Source organism: Pristiophorus japonicus, chromosome 1 (genome assembly GCF_044704955.1).
Source record: "Pristiophorus japonicus isolate sPriJap1 chromosome 1, sPriJap1.hap1, whole genome shotgun sequence".
Taxonomy (NCBI): Eukaryota; Metazoa; Chordata; class Chondrichthyes; family Pristiophoridae; genus Pristiophorus; species Pristiophorus japonicus.
The window spans coordinates 100,782,131-100,797,003 of NC_091977.1; the positions used below are offsets into that span (position 1 = coordinate 100,782,131).

At 44.8% G+C, this 14,873-nt stretch overlaps 1 protein-coding gene across 2 annotated transcripts in view; it reads left to right on the forward strand.

Annotated features, from left to right (window-relative positions):
- Positions 1-14,873, forward strand: part of hsd17b3 (hydroxysteroid (17-beta) dehydrogenase 3) — a 134,502-nt gene that overhangs the window by 95,746 nt on the left and 23,883 nt on the right. The window contains exons 6-8 of one of the 2 annotated variants that reach the window (XM_070860700.1): positions 2,078-2,122; positions 3,987-4,021; positions 12,610-12,691. In XM_070860700.1, coding sequence (XP_070716801.1) covers positions 2,078-2,122; positions 3,987-4,021; positions 12,610-12,691 — 162 coding nt within the window. The remainder of the gene's footprint in view (positions 1-2,077; positions 2,123-3,986; positions 4,022-12,609; positions 12,692-14,873) is intronic. The other variant, XM_070860766.1, reaches the window with a different exon arrangement.

Here is a 14,873-nt window from a genome sequence, read left to right on the forward strand (position 1 = left end):
CGAGCAGCCCTTCCAGCCACAGCAGTGTCAGGCTGCCTCCTCATTGGCTGAAGCTCATCATCGTTGTCCTCCTAAGGTGGGTCATCCATCTCTGGTGGTAAAGGTTGTCCCCTCATAATGGCCAGGTTTTGCAGCAAGCAGCACACTATCAGGAGAGTACTGAAATGCCCTTCCAGAGCGCTCAAGACAGTATAAACACTGCTTCAGGACCCTGATAGTTTGCTCTATAAAGGGTTGCTGGTTGCGATATGGCTGCTGTTATAGCGCTGCTCGGCAGGTGTGGTGGGATTGCGGAGGGGTATCGTTATCAAGGTGGCAACACCATATCCTTTGTCACCAAGAAGCCAGCCACGGTCTTCACGCATTGGCTGGAAGAGTCGTGGCACAGTGCTCTCCCGCAGGATGAAGTCATCGTGGCAGCTGCCAGGATAGCGGACATTGACAACGAGGATCATCTGCCTATAATCGCCGACTAGCTGAACGTTGAGGGAGTGGAATCCCTTGCGATTCAGAAACAGCTCTCCATCTTGGGGTAGTGCCCTCAATGCCACATGTGTACAATCAATGGTTCCCTGAACCCTTGGGAAGCCCGCTATCTTGGCAAAGCCACGGGAGCACTCATCCAGGTCTTCCCTAGACATCCTGAACTTGATGTAGTCCATTTGTTTAGTCACCTGGCAAATGCAACAATGTACTGCAAACTGTGAGATGTTGCCTATATCACTTACAGGAGATTGGAAGGAGCCGGTAGCATAGAGGTTGAGGGCACTTTCACTGCCACTGACAGCGAGGGCCTGGTGCCGATGTCAGTTGCCAGGTATATCTGCAGGAGGTGGCAGAGCTCCGTCACCACCTCCATGCGGAACCTCAGCCTTCTTAGGCACTAGTCCTCAGACATGTCAAGGTAAGGATAATGCGCACAGTAAACCCTGTGACTATACGGCTTCCTGCCCCACTGTCTGGGGTCTCTCCTTTGGTGAGCATCCACATTTGCCATAAGCCGTCTCTGCAGCCAGCGCCTTTCAAGTCTTCGCCGCAGGACGACGTGGTGTGCGATCACTGCCCCCATAAACTTGCAGAGGTAAAAGTGATACGTTAATTCCAAATTTATACGGTGTTGAACCCACCAATGTCTCCGAGGTGCTAGTACTAAAGCTTAGGGATCAGTAGCCGCAGGACACCAGCACCTTCAAACTGTGCGAGCAGCCAATGCAGCACGGGCCACAAACTTTCTGGGCCAGCTGCAACTTGCTTTAAATAATGCCCTGGATTTGTTTCCCCGCCTTCTGCACGCCAACTTTTTCAGGCGTCATCGCCGCCAATGAGGCGGCAAAAGTGAATTTGGTGAGACCGGCGCCAAGGAGACATTGCACACGTACTGATATCAGGATTTTCATGGCGGTAGTCGGCGGGGCAAATCTATACACCCTTGAAAAAGGACAACCAAATTTCCCATCAGGCGACACCCGCGCCTAATGCCATTCATGCCCTGTTGCCCCCCTCACTCAGGCCGTATCAGCTGGCGATAGCAACTGAATTTAGACCCTTAATTGCTTTATCTTGAAGTTTCTACAACTATAATAGTTACATTGTTAAGTTTTTAATTACACCTTAAATATACTTAATGTGAATCTCCACTTAAACACAACTGCTGATTGGGCGGGTAAGTGGAGCTGAGTCCACGGCCAGATCAGCCATGATCTTATTGAATGGCGGAGCAGGCTCGAAGGGCTGGATGGCCTACTCCTGCACCTATTTTCTATGTTTCTATGTTTCCTGCTTGGTGGTTGCAGCATTAACACTCAAGGACTGGATTAATCTCCCTGCCTCCATCACTCTGCTTGCTGCCCATTATAGTAAATGTGTCAAAGCTATTGAGCAGATAGCTTTCAACCTGCTTTGTATTATTAATGCAATTCTATTTTAATTTCATGGGAAACATGAGATTGCGATTTGCTTTATGGATATTCAAAAATATGTTATACAATTGTTATTGTAATAGTGTCGATTCTAATTGTAATGCCGATTCTAGTCCTACTGCATCACTTGCTAATTTCCTCTTATTTCTGTACATTAGACCATCAATGATATAATCGCTGTTAATATGGTATCTGTTGTCAAGGTATGAAGTCTTTTACTATGATTAGTTTTTTTGTGTGTTACACCAAGTACCGTTAAAGCAGCATTGGATGATTCTCCATTCATGACTTTTTTTCTCTTCATGGTTATGTCCTGTGTAAATTCTACAAATTGAAGCCTTTTGTATTTGTTAAATCGCTGTCATAATGGTTTTCAAGTAGATGTCTTGGTATGCAATGTTATAAAAATGCAATAATTGGTATTTTTATACATGGATAAAATGTAGCTATTTACAAATTGTCTCAATTGCTCCACTGATGGCACAGCTAATGGGCTCAATTTTTCCCAAAGCTTTATTACGACTGTTTTTTTTGGGCCCAAGTTAGCCAAAAGAAAATATTCTAAGTTTCCCCGTTGGACGTCTTCATTTTGGCGCAGCCTAACCTGTCCTTAAGTTTTGGGGGTGGAGCCTTGATCTGCGCCAAAAACATCAGGTTGCCACGGTAACCAGGGACACAATGCCGTCTGAGGCTGGAAAGTGACACAGCTCAGCTTGCAACCTGCACAAGCACATTAAAATACATTGCAGCAACTTAAAAACACCTTAAAATACATTGCAGCAACTTCACAAACACATTAAAATATATTGCAGCGACTTACCTCTATTAAAGTTCCCCCCCCAATGCCGGTGCCGATCCCCGCTCCTATCCCAGGTCGAAGGGCTTCCCACTTTCCGAGCCGAGTGTCTTGCCTGTCCACTCCTCCACCCCAGCCCAGTCCAAAAGGCCTTCCGGTCCACTCCTCTGGCTGAGTGGCCTCCCGGTCTGTTCCTTAGCCCTGGCCGAATGGCCTCCCAGTCTGCTCCCCCGCACCTAGCCCAGGCCTCCTCCCTCCCGGTCCCTGCACCTAACTATACTCGAAAGGCTTCCCCCCCCTCTCTCCCCCTCTCTCTTACCTCTCCTGCTGTTGCTGTCCAGGCATCTGCTGCACTTACTTGCACCGATTTCCTTACCTGTGCCGACTTCCTTAACTCTCCAGAGGTTTTTCTACAGAGGCCACATACGCTGGCTTAAGAAGAACTGGGGTTCTCAGCTGGCCAAACTTGCCTAAATGGCCAGAATTGGTGCGGGTGGCAGGTTACGCCCCCTTTGGCTGAAAAAAAAGTACCTAAAAAAAATCGTACCTAACTGAGTTACGCTGGTGCAAATTGATCGGGGAAACTGTTTTTTAACTTAGGACAAAAATGTTGCCTGCGCCAAAAAAACAGCGCAAATCACCGGGGAAAATTGAGCCCAATGTAAGTAAACTATTGAAGTATAATGCTGAAAGTTTGCAAAACTGGAATGATAATGAAGCTACTTTTGGATTCAGTTTTTAATGTTGATGTATAATAATTACATTTTGAAGGGGGATTCAAGAAGCTAATCTATATAAAAAATGGTAGCACAGGAGGAAGAGGTACCAGCTGCTTGTCTCCCTCCTTGACTGAGCCTGGGATCTGGTCCTCAAGGGACCTCGTTTTCTTTTAAAAGAAGGATGATTTCTAAACATCTGCACTGGTGCAGTCACTAGACTGTCGAGCAGCGTGCTGCTGATTGTTGTTCAGGTGGAGGAATTCATTAGTGGCATGTGTAGAACAGTCCATCATGGAGCATGTAGCAACTCAAAGCTGAGACATTTACCCACCATAAGCCCAAATAACTCTCATCCTACTAGAATCCTCGGGATCAGATGTGGTTTTGTAACAAGCTTTACAAGTTAATATCAGCAAGAAATAATTTAGTAGTTTGATTTTGGTGGTTCTTCAATAAATATTGCTGAACCCAGTCGAAAGGCATATGTTTTTAAATAGATGCATGAAGTGTATCTTGCTATCAAGTGCATTAATATCTTGCAACTATTTGCAGATGACCCAGCTTGTCCTGCCGAAAATGAAAGAGAGGTAGGACTTTGAACTTTTTTCATAATTTGAGAAGTCTAATTAGTCATTAGCAGACGTCCTTTTAGAGTTTTACTAGAGGTGGTTTTATAATGAATAATTTGTATTTTAGTAAACATCAATACAATTAAAATATCTAACAGAATTTTATTGGTAGTTAGTGCTGGCATCACTAAATGGGATAACTTGTATTTGTACTTGGCAGCAGGTTTTTGTGTATATGTGTATCCATTGTACAATATACCACTTCTCAGTTCTGTGTCTATTCTTTCAGCCAATTAAGGGCAACATGTCAATGAATTAAAAACGGGATGTTAATGAGATACACTGGGTATAAAGGACAGAACTTGCTGATGTATAGAAATCCATGCAGTTAAAAATGGTTTGAGACTCTGTCAGCGTAGCAATAGTGCGACTCCAAAGTGTGCTTATTGTGGATAACTTGGATACGTCTGACTTTTCTGCACCCCCCAGCGCACCCCCCCCCACCCCCACCGCAATAAATTATTGTTTTTAAGCATCTGGACACCAGATGCTTAAAAACAATAATTTATTGCGGGGGGGAGAGGTGGGGTGCAGAAAAGTCGGACGTATCCATACTCAATTTACACATTTGATTTGATGCTTTGCGTAAAACAAAAATTGTGACCATCACTGTTTCTCCATTCATCTGTTTACAGTGAGTGCAGACACTTTAGAACCTTTCTCAAGTTACCACACTATAGATGATCCCTAAAAGTATGGTGATCTAAATGGTGCATGGGACCCATAATTACCGACATTGCAGCTGTGACTACATTTCAAAAGTACTTCATTGGCTTTAAAGCGCATGGGACATTCTGAGGTTGTGAAAGGTGCTATATAAATGCAAGTCTTTTTATCCCATCACTTGTATGGGAATAGATCAATTGCTTTTCTGTCTCCCAGATAAAGTTAATTTCATTTTTCCAATTATAAAACTAAATGATGCAAGATGGGGTTGGAATAGCATAGAGACAGGTCAAAGGGTGGGATCACTTGTCTTTTTGAAGTTTTCTTCACTGCTAATGAAAACTAACTTTTCCACATTTTAAAACAAAAAAAGTAAGAGTGAGCTAGGGACAATAGGCTTCTACTTTATTTAAAAAAACAGAATTTGGTATCCAGTTTATATTACAGAAACTTCTGGACTAACTGGTCCAAAAGTGGATGGATGTTGATAAAGGATACACATTTATAGATGTTCCCTTACTTTAGAAAATTAACGCACTAGTAAGGAAGGACATTAGCTTGGATGATGTGGAATCGGTATGGGTAGAGCTGCAGAATACCAAAGGGCAGAAAACGCTAGTGGGAGTTGTGTACAGACCACCAAACAGTAGTACTGAGTTTAGGGGCAGCATCAAACAAGAAATTAGGGATGCGTGCAATAAAGGTACAGCATTTATCATGGGCGACTTTAATCTACATATAGATTGGGCTAACCAAACTGGTAGCAATACGGTGGAGGAGGATTTCCTGGAGTGTATTAGGGATGGTTTTCTAGTCCAATATTTCGAGGAACCAACTATAGGGCTGGCCATCCTAGGTTGGGGGGGGGGGGGCGTGGTAATGTGTAATGAGAAAGGACTAATTAGAAATCTTGTTGTGTGAGGCCCCTTGGGGAAGAGTGATCATAATATGGTAGAATTCTTTATTAAGATGGAGAGTGACACAGTTAATTCAGAGACTAGGGTCCTGAACTTAGGGAAAGATAACTTCGATGGTATGAGACGTGAACTGGCTAGAATAGACTGGCGAATTATATTAAAGGGTTGACAGTGGATAGACAATGACAAACATTTAAAGATCACATGGATGAACATCAACAATTGTACATCCCAGTCTGGAGTAAAAATAAAATGGGGAAGGTGGCTCAACCGTGGCTAACAAGAGAAATTAAGGATAGTGTTAAATCCAAGGAAGAGGCATATAAATTGGCCAGAAAAGGCAGCAAACCTGAGGACTGGGAGAAATTTAGAATTCAGTAGAGGAGGACAAAGGGTTTAATTTGGAGGGGAAAAATAGAATATGAGAGGAAATTTGCTGGGAACATAAAAACTGACTGCAAAAGCTTCTATAGGTATGTGAAGAGATAAAGTAGTTTGTGAAGACAAACGTAGGTCCCTTGCAGTCAGAAGCAGGTGAATTTATAATGGGGAACAACGAAATGGTAGACCAATTGAACAACTACTTTGGTTCTATCTTCACGAAGGAAGACACAAATAACTTTCCGGAAATACTAGGGGACCGAGGGTCTAGTGAGAAGGAGGAACTGAAGGAAATCCTTATTAGTCAGTAAATTGTGTTAGGGAAATTGATGGGATTGAAGGCAGATAAATCCCCAGGGTTGATAGTCTGCATCCAAGAGTAATCCCCAGGGTTGATAGTCTGCATCCAAGAGTACTTAATGAAGTGGCCCTAGAAATAGTGGATGCATTGATGATCATTTTCCGGCAGTCTATCAAACATAGAAACATAGAAAATAGATGCAGGAGTAGGCCATTCGGCCTTTCGAGCCTGCACCACCATTCAATAAGATCATGGCTGATCATTCACCTCAGAACCCCTTTCCTGCTTTCTCTCAATACCCCTTGATCCCTTTAGCTGTAAGGGCCATATCTAACTCCCTCTTGAATATATCCAACGAACTGGCATGAACAACTCTCTGCGGCAGGGAATTCCACAGGTTAACAACTCTCTGAGTGAAGAAGTTTCTTCTCATCTCAGTCCTAAATGGCTTACCCCTTGTCCTTAGATCATGTCCCCTGGTTTTGGACTTCCCCAACATCGGGAATCTTCTTCCTGCATCTAACTTGTCCAGTCCCGTCAGAATTTTATATGTTTCTATGAGATCCCTCTCATCCTTCTAAACTCCAGTGAATAAAGGCCCAGTCGATCCAGTCTCTCCTCATATGTCAGTCCAGCCATCCCGGGAATCAGTCTGGTGAACCTTCGGTGCACTCCCTCAATAGCAAGAACGTCCTTCCTCAGATTAGGAGACCAAAACTGAATACAATATTCCAGGTGAGGCCTCACCAAGGCCCTGTACAACTGCAGTAAGACCTCCCTGCTCCTATACTAAAAAAAACCCGAGCTATGAAGGCCAACATACCATTAGCCTTCTTCACCGCCTGCTGTAACTGCATGCCAACTTTCAATGACTGATGTAGCATGACACCCAGGTCTCGTTGCACCTCCCCTTTTCCTAATCTGCCGCCATTCAGATAATATTCTTCCTTCGTGTTTTTGCTCCCAAAGTGGATAACCTCACATTTATCAACATTATACTGCATCTGCCATGCATTTGCCCACTCATCTAACCTGTCCAAATCACCCTGCAGCCTCTTAGCGTCCTCCTCACAGCTCACACCGCCACCCAGTTTAGTGTCATCTGCAAACTTGGAGATATTACACTCAATTCCTTCATCTAAATCATTAATGTATCTTGTAAATAGCTGGGATCCCAGCACTGAACCCTGCAGCACCCCACTAGTCACTGCCTGCCATTCTGTAAAGGACCCATTTATCCCGACTCTCTGCTTCATGTCTGCTAACCAGTTCTCTATCCACGTCAGTACATTACCCCCAATACCATATGCTTTAATTTTGCACACCAATCTCTTGTGTGGGATCGACTCTGGATCATTTCCTAAGGACTGGAGGGTAGCTAATGTAACACCACTTTTTAAGAAATGGGGGAGAGAGAAAACGGAGAATTATAGACAGGTTAGCCTGACATCAGTTGTGGGGAAAATGTTGGAATCAATTATCAAAGATGAAATAGCACGCATTTGGAAAGCAGTGACAGGATCGGTCCAAATCAGCTTGGATTTATGAAAGGGAAACCATGCTTGACAAATCTTCTAGAATTTTTTGAAGATGTAACTAGTAGAGTGGACAAGGGAGAACCAATGGATGTGGTGTACTTGGACTTTCAAAAGGCTTTTGACAAGGTCCCACACAAGAGATTGGTGTGCAAAATTAAAGCGCATGGTATTGGGGGTAATGTATTGAAATGGATAGAGAACTGGTTGGCAGACAGGAAGCAGAGAGTCGGGATAAACGGGTCCTTTTCAGAATGGCAGGCAGTGACTAGTGGGGTGCCGCAGGGCTCAGTGCTGGGACCCCAGCTATTTACAATATACATCAATGATTTAGATAAAGGAATTGAGTGTAATATCCCCAAGTTTGCAGATGACACTAAACTGGGTGGTGGTGTGAGCTGTGAGGAAGATGCTAAGAGGCTGCAGGGTGACTTGGACAGGTTAGGTGAGTGGGCAAATGTATGGCAGATGCAGTATAATGTGGATAAATGTGAGGTTATCCACTTTGGTGGCAAAAACACAAAGGCAGAATAATATCTGAATGGCAACAAATTAGGAAAAGGGGAGGTGCAACGAGACCTGGGTGTCATGGTACATCAGTCATTGAAAGTTGGCATGCAGGTACAGCAGGCGGTGAAGAAGGCAACTGATATGTGGGCCTTCATAGCTAGGTGATTTGAATATAGGAGCAGGGAGGTCTTACTGCAGTTGTACAGGGCCTTGGTGAGGCCTCACCTGGAATATTGTGTTCAGTTTTGGTCTCCTAATCTGAGGAAAGGCGTTCTTGCTATTGAGGGAGTGCAGCGAAGGTTCACCAGACTGATTCCCGGAATGGCAGGACTGACATATGAGGAGAGATTGGATCAACTGGGCCTGTATTCACTGGAGTTTAGAAGAATGAGAGGGGATCTCATAGAAACATATAAAATACTGACAGGACTGGACAGGTTAGATGCAGGAAGAATGTTCCCAATGTTGGCGAAGACCAGAACCAGGGGACAGTCTAAGGATAAGGGGTAAGCATTTAGGACTGAGATGAGGAGAAACTTCTTCACTCAGAGTTGTTAACCTGTGGATTCCTCTACCGCAGAGAGTTGTCGATGCCAGTTTGTTGGATATATTCAAGAGGGAGTTCGATATGACCCTTACGGCTAAAGGGATCAAAGGGTCAAATGGAGAGAAAGCAGGAAAGGGATACTGAGGTGATGATCAGCCATGATCTTATTGAATGGTGGTGCAGGCTCGAAAGGCCGAATGGCCTACTCCTGCACTTATTTTCTATGTTTTTATGTTTTTATGTTTCTATGTTTCTATGTTAGCAATTGCCCTTTTTAGTTTAGACTGATAATTGGTGACATTGGGTGAAGCCTCCAGAACAATTCAAGCCTTCTCCCCCATAAAAGGCAGGTACCATGAATAAAATGATGGATGGTCTGCCCAAACCAAATGTCAGTAACTGGTAAGTTCTTGAAATAATAATTCTGGAATTGGTGCTGATTATATATTTGATTTCCTGTGGTACTCAGCAGTTGGGAAAAACTTCAGTAAATACCCAATCCCACAAGCCAACTTAAAGCATCCCATCCCATTTACAGTGATTGCCACTAATAATGTAAACAGTCTGTACAAACTAAATGTCCAGTCATTGGATTGAGCATACATTCAATCCCTCTGATACCCACAGGTTAGGGAAAGATTATAGAGAACTGGTGGACACCAAGTGGTTACATTCTTTCTGGACATGTGCCAGAGCTCTAAACATGGACAGTCATTCTGAGAGATCATGCCCAGTGATCTTTGGCCACCAGGATACATAGACTGCAGATTTTATTGAGCCCAGGGGTAGACCCACTAGAATTAGCTGCACTGCTCTAGTCTAACACTGGGAAAATTCAGTGAGATGGGTGCTGGATAATGAGGGCGGGCAGAATTCCCACAGCATCATACTTCTGAATAAATAGTGACAACTTGGAGTATCCAGGCCTGAGTATAAACTGGGTTTCCATTCAATGTATAACTAACATTTGCCATGCACTATGATGAAAATAATGCATTGATAGTTGGATTCAGTTCTACTGAGTTTGACTTTGACTGTTTTTGTGGCAATACAGATGAAAGTGAGCCTGTTTATATTCTCTCTCAGAATTACTTTAACTGCTATGACCCACTTCTGATAAGATTTTGTTTGGGGAAGCATAGCTGTATGTTTTTCACTCTGCTCTGATTTAGTCTTGCTGCACCTGGACTAACATGTTACCACTTGCACTTCCTGTGCTGCTATGGCATATTTCTGTGGGCCAATCTGCGCTGTATGTGCTGCTTAATTATTAGATGGATGGGACCCTGGAAAATATCAGGCGATTTCCCTTCTTGCACCTAAAATTAAATTGCTGCTGCAATGTGTTGGTGGAAAACCTGTTCTTAATAGCAGCACTTTACATCTCAAATGTTAAATGCAAATGAAAAATTTCATAGATGCAATTGTACTGTGATCAAAAGGGCAGAGCGTTGGCATGGTGCCAGGTTTTTGGAATGTTTTTCAGTCATTTTGTGGTAGTGTGTGTTTTGAGATCGCTTCCTTCATTGATTACTTGCCCTTCTCTTGACCCCAGGAACATAGGCCCCAAGTTTCCACATGATTTGCTCCTGATTTTTAGGAGCAACTGGTGTAGAATGGAGTATCTCAGAAATCGGAATTCTCGTCATTTAGTTTGCTCCAGTTCTAGTCAGTTAGAACAGTTTCACTTTGGAACAGAATTTTTTTTTCAAAAGGGGGCATGTCCGGCCACTTATGCCTGATTTCAAAGTTTCGTGAGTGAAAACTTACTCCAAACTAACTTAGAATGGAGTAAGTGAAGATTTTTGTACGCTCGAAAAAACCTTGTCTACACTTTAGAAAATCAGGCGTAGGTTACAAATCAGGCGTAGGGAATGGTGGGGGGGGGGGTTTAAAGGGAAGTTTACAAACATTAAACACTTCAGTTTTACAAATAAAGAGCCATCATCAATAATAAATGATAAATACATCAATAAATCAACCAATAAATCAATCAAAAAAAATTAATAAGAAATTTAAAAAAAAAATCAATAAATAAAACATTTTCTACTTACCGACTGCAGCACCTGGAGCCCTCCAACAGCGTGCTGGGATGCCCCCCTCAGTGTGTCTCTGTCAGTGTCTCTATCTCTCTGTCTGTGTGTGTCTCTCATTCTCTGTCAGTGTCTGTGTTTCTGACAGCAAGGGGAGGGGGAGGAGGGGCGTAGAGGGAGAGAGTGGGGGGAGCAGAGGGAGGGAAGGGGGAGGGATGGGGAGAAGGGGGAGGGATGGGGAGAAGGGGGAGGGATGGGGGAGAAGGGGGATGGGGAGAAGGGGGGAGGGGATAAAGGGGAGAAGGGGAGAAAGGAGATGGGAGATGGGGGGGAGAAGGAGATTGGGGGGGAAGGAGATTGGGGGGGGTGGGGGGGAAGGAGAAGGGGGAGGGAGGCTGAACGGGCTGGGCCCGAGACTTCGGGCAGGGCCCGTCCCCAGCACCAGATTTGGGAGGGAGGTCGGTTCGGGTCGGGGGGAGGGAGGGAGGGAGAGGGAGGTCAGGTCGGGGGGAGGGAGGTCAGGTCGGATCCAGTCCGGAGGCGGGGGGGGGAGGGGGGAGCGGGTGTCGGTTCGGGGGCGGGGGCGGGAAGCGGGAGTCGGGTCGGGAGGAAGCAGGAGCTGGCCATGGGAGGAGCCTTAATCACGCAGCCCCAGTGAGGCCATTCGGCCAGGGCTAGGGGCTGCGTGCTTCGGGCCCCTCCCACACAGTTTCGGGCGCCTGGGGCTACTGCACTTGCGTGCCCACTGTAGCGCGCATGTGCAGAGGTCCCGGCACTGTTTTCAGCGCAGGGACCTGGCTCCGCCCCGTACAGCTCTTGCTGGCTGCGCCGAGGGCCAGAGGACCTGTAGGGAGGTGGACAATATGGAGGGTTTTTTTAGGCGCACTTTGTGGCGTGAAAAACGGGCGTCCAGGTCGGGACTGCGCCGTTCGAGGCACGGCTCGAAACTTGGGCCCAAAGAAGGGTGGGTGGGTGGAGGGAAGGAGTAGAAAGGAGCATTTTAACCTAAAAGAAATGGGTGAATTGGGGGCATGAGGGTGTTAAAGTATTAAAAATCTGAATCCTGACTCCAACCCGCCCACTTCTGGGCTGAATGGAGACAGATTGGGCAGCCAACCTGTTGTGAGGAGGCAAGTTGGCACTTGAAATATGATGAGTCTCTGAAGCCCTGGGGATCCCAGACCTCAAGACTTCTAGTAACTGCAGTGAGGCGAGGACAGCCTTGCCTACCTGTGCTTGTGGCCTCCTATCCAGCGTTTCCCACCCGACTGTAAGCCAGCCTGTCAATCAGCCCCTAAGATTGAAAATGTCCCAAGAACCTTTACAGAGGGGGAATGGGGAGGTAAAATATATATTTTTTAAACCAAAGAAACGGGTGCCGAGTTATGGGGAGGAGACTAAAACCTTGGTCGAAAAGATGGGTTTTGAGAAGGTTTTTAATGGTGGAGAAAGAAGTGGAGTGGTAGCGGGCTGGGTATAGGCAGGGAGTTCCACAGAATGGGGCAAGGTGGCTGAAGAGAAAAATGTACAAAACAAGTGTTATGGCAAATAACTGGATATTTTGGATCTAATCTAATCTATTTTCTCTGGAAAGACAATGACGGTTATCTGTAAAGTATATTTTAATCTTTATATAAAGCAATGTTGCACTTTCAGGCAAAAGGGTCTGATCCTGAACATTTCGTCTGGTGTGGCTAATACCCCATGTCCTGTATACTGTTTGTACAGTTCTACTAAGGTGCGTTTTAGATCAATAGGTTATCATGTTAATCTAGTAGGTCTATATTTCCCTGTAAAATATATTTTTGAATTCCTCTATTTAGAACTAGAAGTAAAAATTCACAGAGTACAGAATAAGCAATTAAGGATGGGTATTTTCTCACAGCTGCTCCAGCTCCGCCCTTGTAGTTTCATTGCAAGTGCGGTAGAAACCCCATTTATGCACAAACAGGGTTTCTGTTGTATTTCCGGTGAAGTTTCAGCAGTGGAGCAGGAGCAGCTTCGAAGGAATTCCTGGTTGAAACCAATGATGTGTAGTTCTGTTCAGAAAAATATACAAGAAGCGTTATGAAAACTGACTCATTGATGACTTGTTTCTGGTTTTTCAAAAAATTATTTTCCTTTCTCAAGTCGTATTTGACTTCTATTATTTTGTATGCTCTCAATAAGGAAATTAAATAAATTAAATGCTATTGGAAGGTAAAACTTTCTAATTCCTCTCATCGTCCCCCACAGTCATTTAATCTCCTGGGAGAGGGAAAAAAAACCACGGCCAATAAGTGAAAAAGATACTCTGTAAAAATTCTTCTCCGACCCCCTCAGGAGATCGCAACTGGTCCATAGACAAAGTGTTACCTATAAAGACACTTCCTTCTTGTATGATACGATCTCTGTCCTCGCCAAGAACCTGTCCAGCGCCCTCTTGAAGGCATACAAAGAGTTGGCACCCAACACAGCAGCTGGGAATGTATTCCAGAGGCTCACAAGTATTTGGGAAAAGAACTGCCTAACATCCAGTCTATTCTGACTCTTGAATAGTTTAAACTCATGTCCCCGGTCCTCCCCTCCTCAATCTATTGAAGTGGAATAATCTATCATTAGAGATCTGGTCCTTTAATTATTTGATAGACCTCTATTGGGTCTCCTAAATCTGCAGCTCTGGATTGGCCAATAAGACTAAACCTAATTATATTGTGATCAGAGCTGGCCAGGTGTTCTTTCTCTCCTCTCCCCCCTGCCCCCCCACTCCCCGCCCCCCCCCCACCCCCTGCCTCACGTGGAGGTTTGATACAGCACTAGGTTCAATTATTAAAAAAAAACAGATCTAGAATTTGTTTATCCCTAGCTGCCTCACCAACATGTGTCAGGAAACAATCATTGATAGTGTCCACAAAACTCTCAGCTACTCTCCCCATTACACTCGATGGTTCACCATTGGCCCATTTAATATTGGGAAAGTTGAAGGGGTCGAAATTCCATTTGCAATGCCACCCATTAGCACCGGAGATGGGCGGCTAACGGATAGTTAAGGACTTACCCTTGGCGGGAAGCGGGTTCCTCAGCTCACGAGAAATTTAGTTGGGCGCTGGGGGAGGTGTCAAGATGTACCGCTGCGCGCTCTACCGCCACCCACGTGGTGATGTCATCGAGCGTGCAACATCCCCTTGGCACTGCGGCTGCGAAATTAGGTAGGTACGGTGGCCTTACCGGCAGGCGTTTGTACGGCCTGAAAAAGCTATCGGTACATCGGGGATTCCGGGGCGGTATTGTCCAGAGATCAAGGTAAGTTGTTTTTAATTTCTTCAGCATTTATGTATTAATGGCACCAGTGGGGAAGTGTGGGTGTGGGTTAGAAGTTTTCGGAAATTTACTTTTTCAGTTTTTTCAACTCGCCTGCCGGCAGCCTACCGTCAGGAAATTCAGTAGGACCCCTGAGCTACCGCTCCGTTGGTGCCCGAGGATGAGTGTGCAATGCCACTTTTAGCACTGCTCTCTCATCTTTGGGCGGCAAAACTGAATTTGGCAGTTTGAGGCGGCGATTACTGCCTGGCGGTAAAATCACCGTTCATGCATTGTCACCGCCTCCAACACAACGGTACTGAATTTCGACCCCGAAGTCTCCCATAATGTAAATTGGGCTCAGTGTGTTAAAAAGAATTCCAAGCATTTTTCATGACCATACCCTTTAAACAAATTCTTTTTTCCTCATCTATACGTGTTCAGCTAATTATTTCAATGGAAAGTGAAAAGTGGTACTATTCGGGAGAGAAAAGGAGGGAGCATATACACCTCAGAAAAGGATCATTGTCTTTGAAAGAGAAAAGTGGCAATGCAGAGCACCACAATATTATCAGTTTTGCTGATTTCTTGACTTTATGAATGTGCGGCCTGAAATTCCAAAGAGATGCAAATGCATTAGA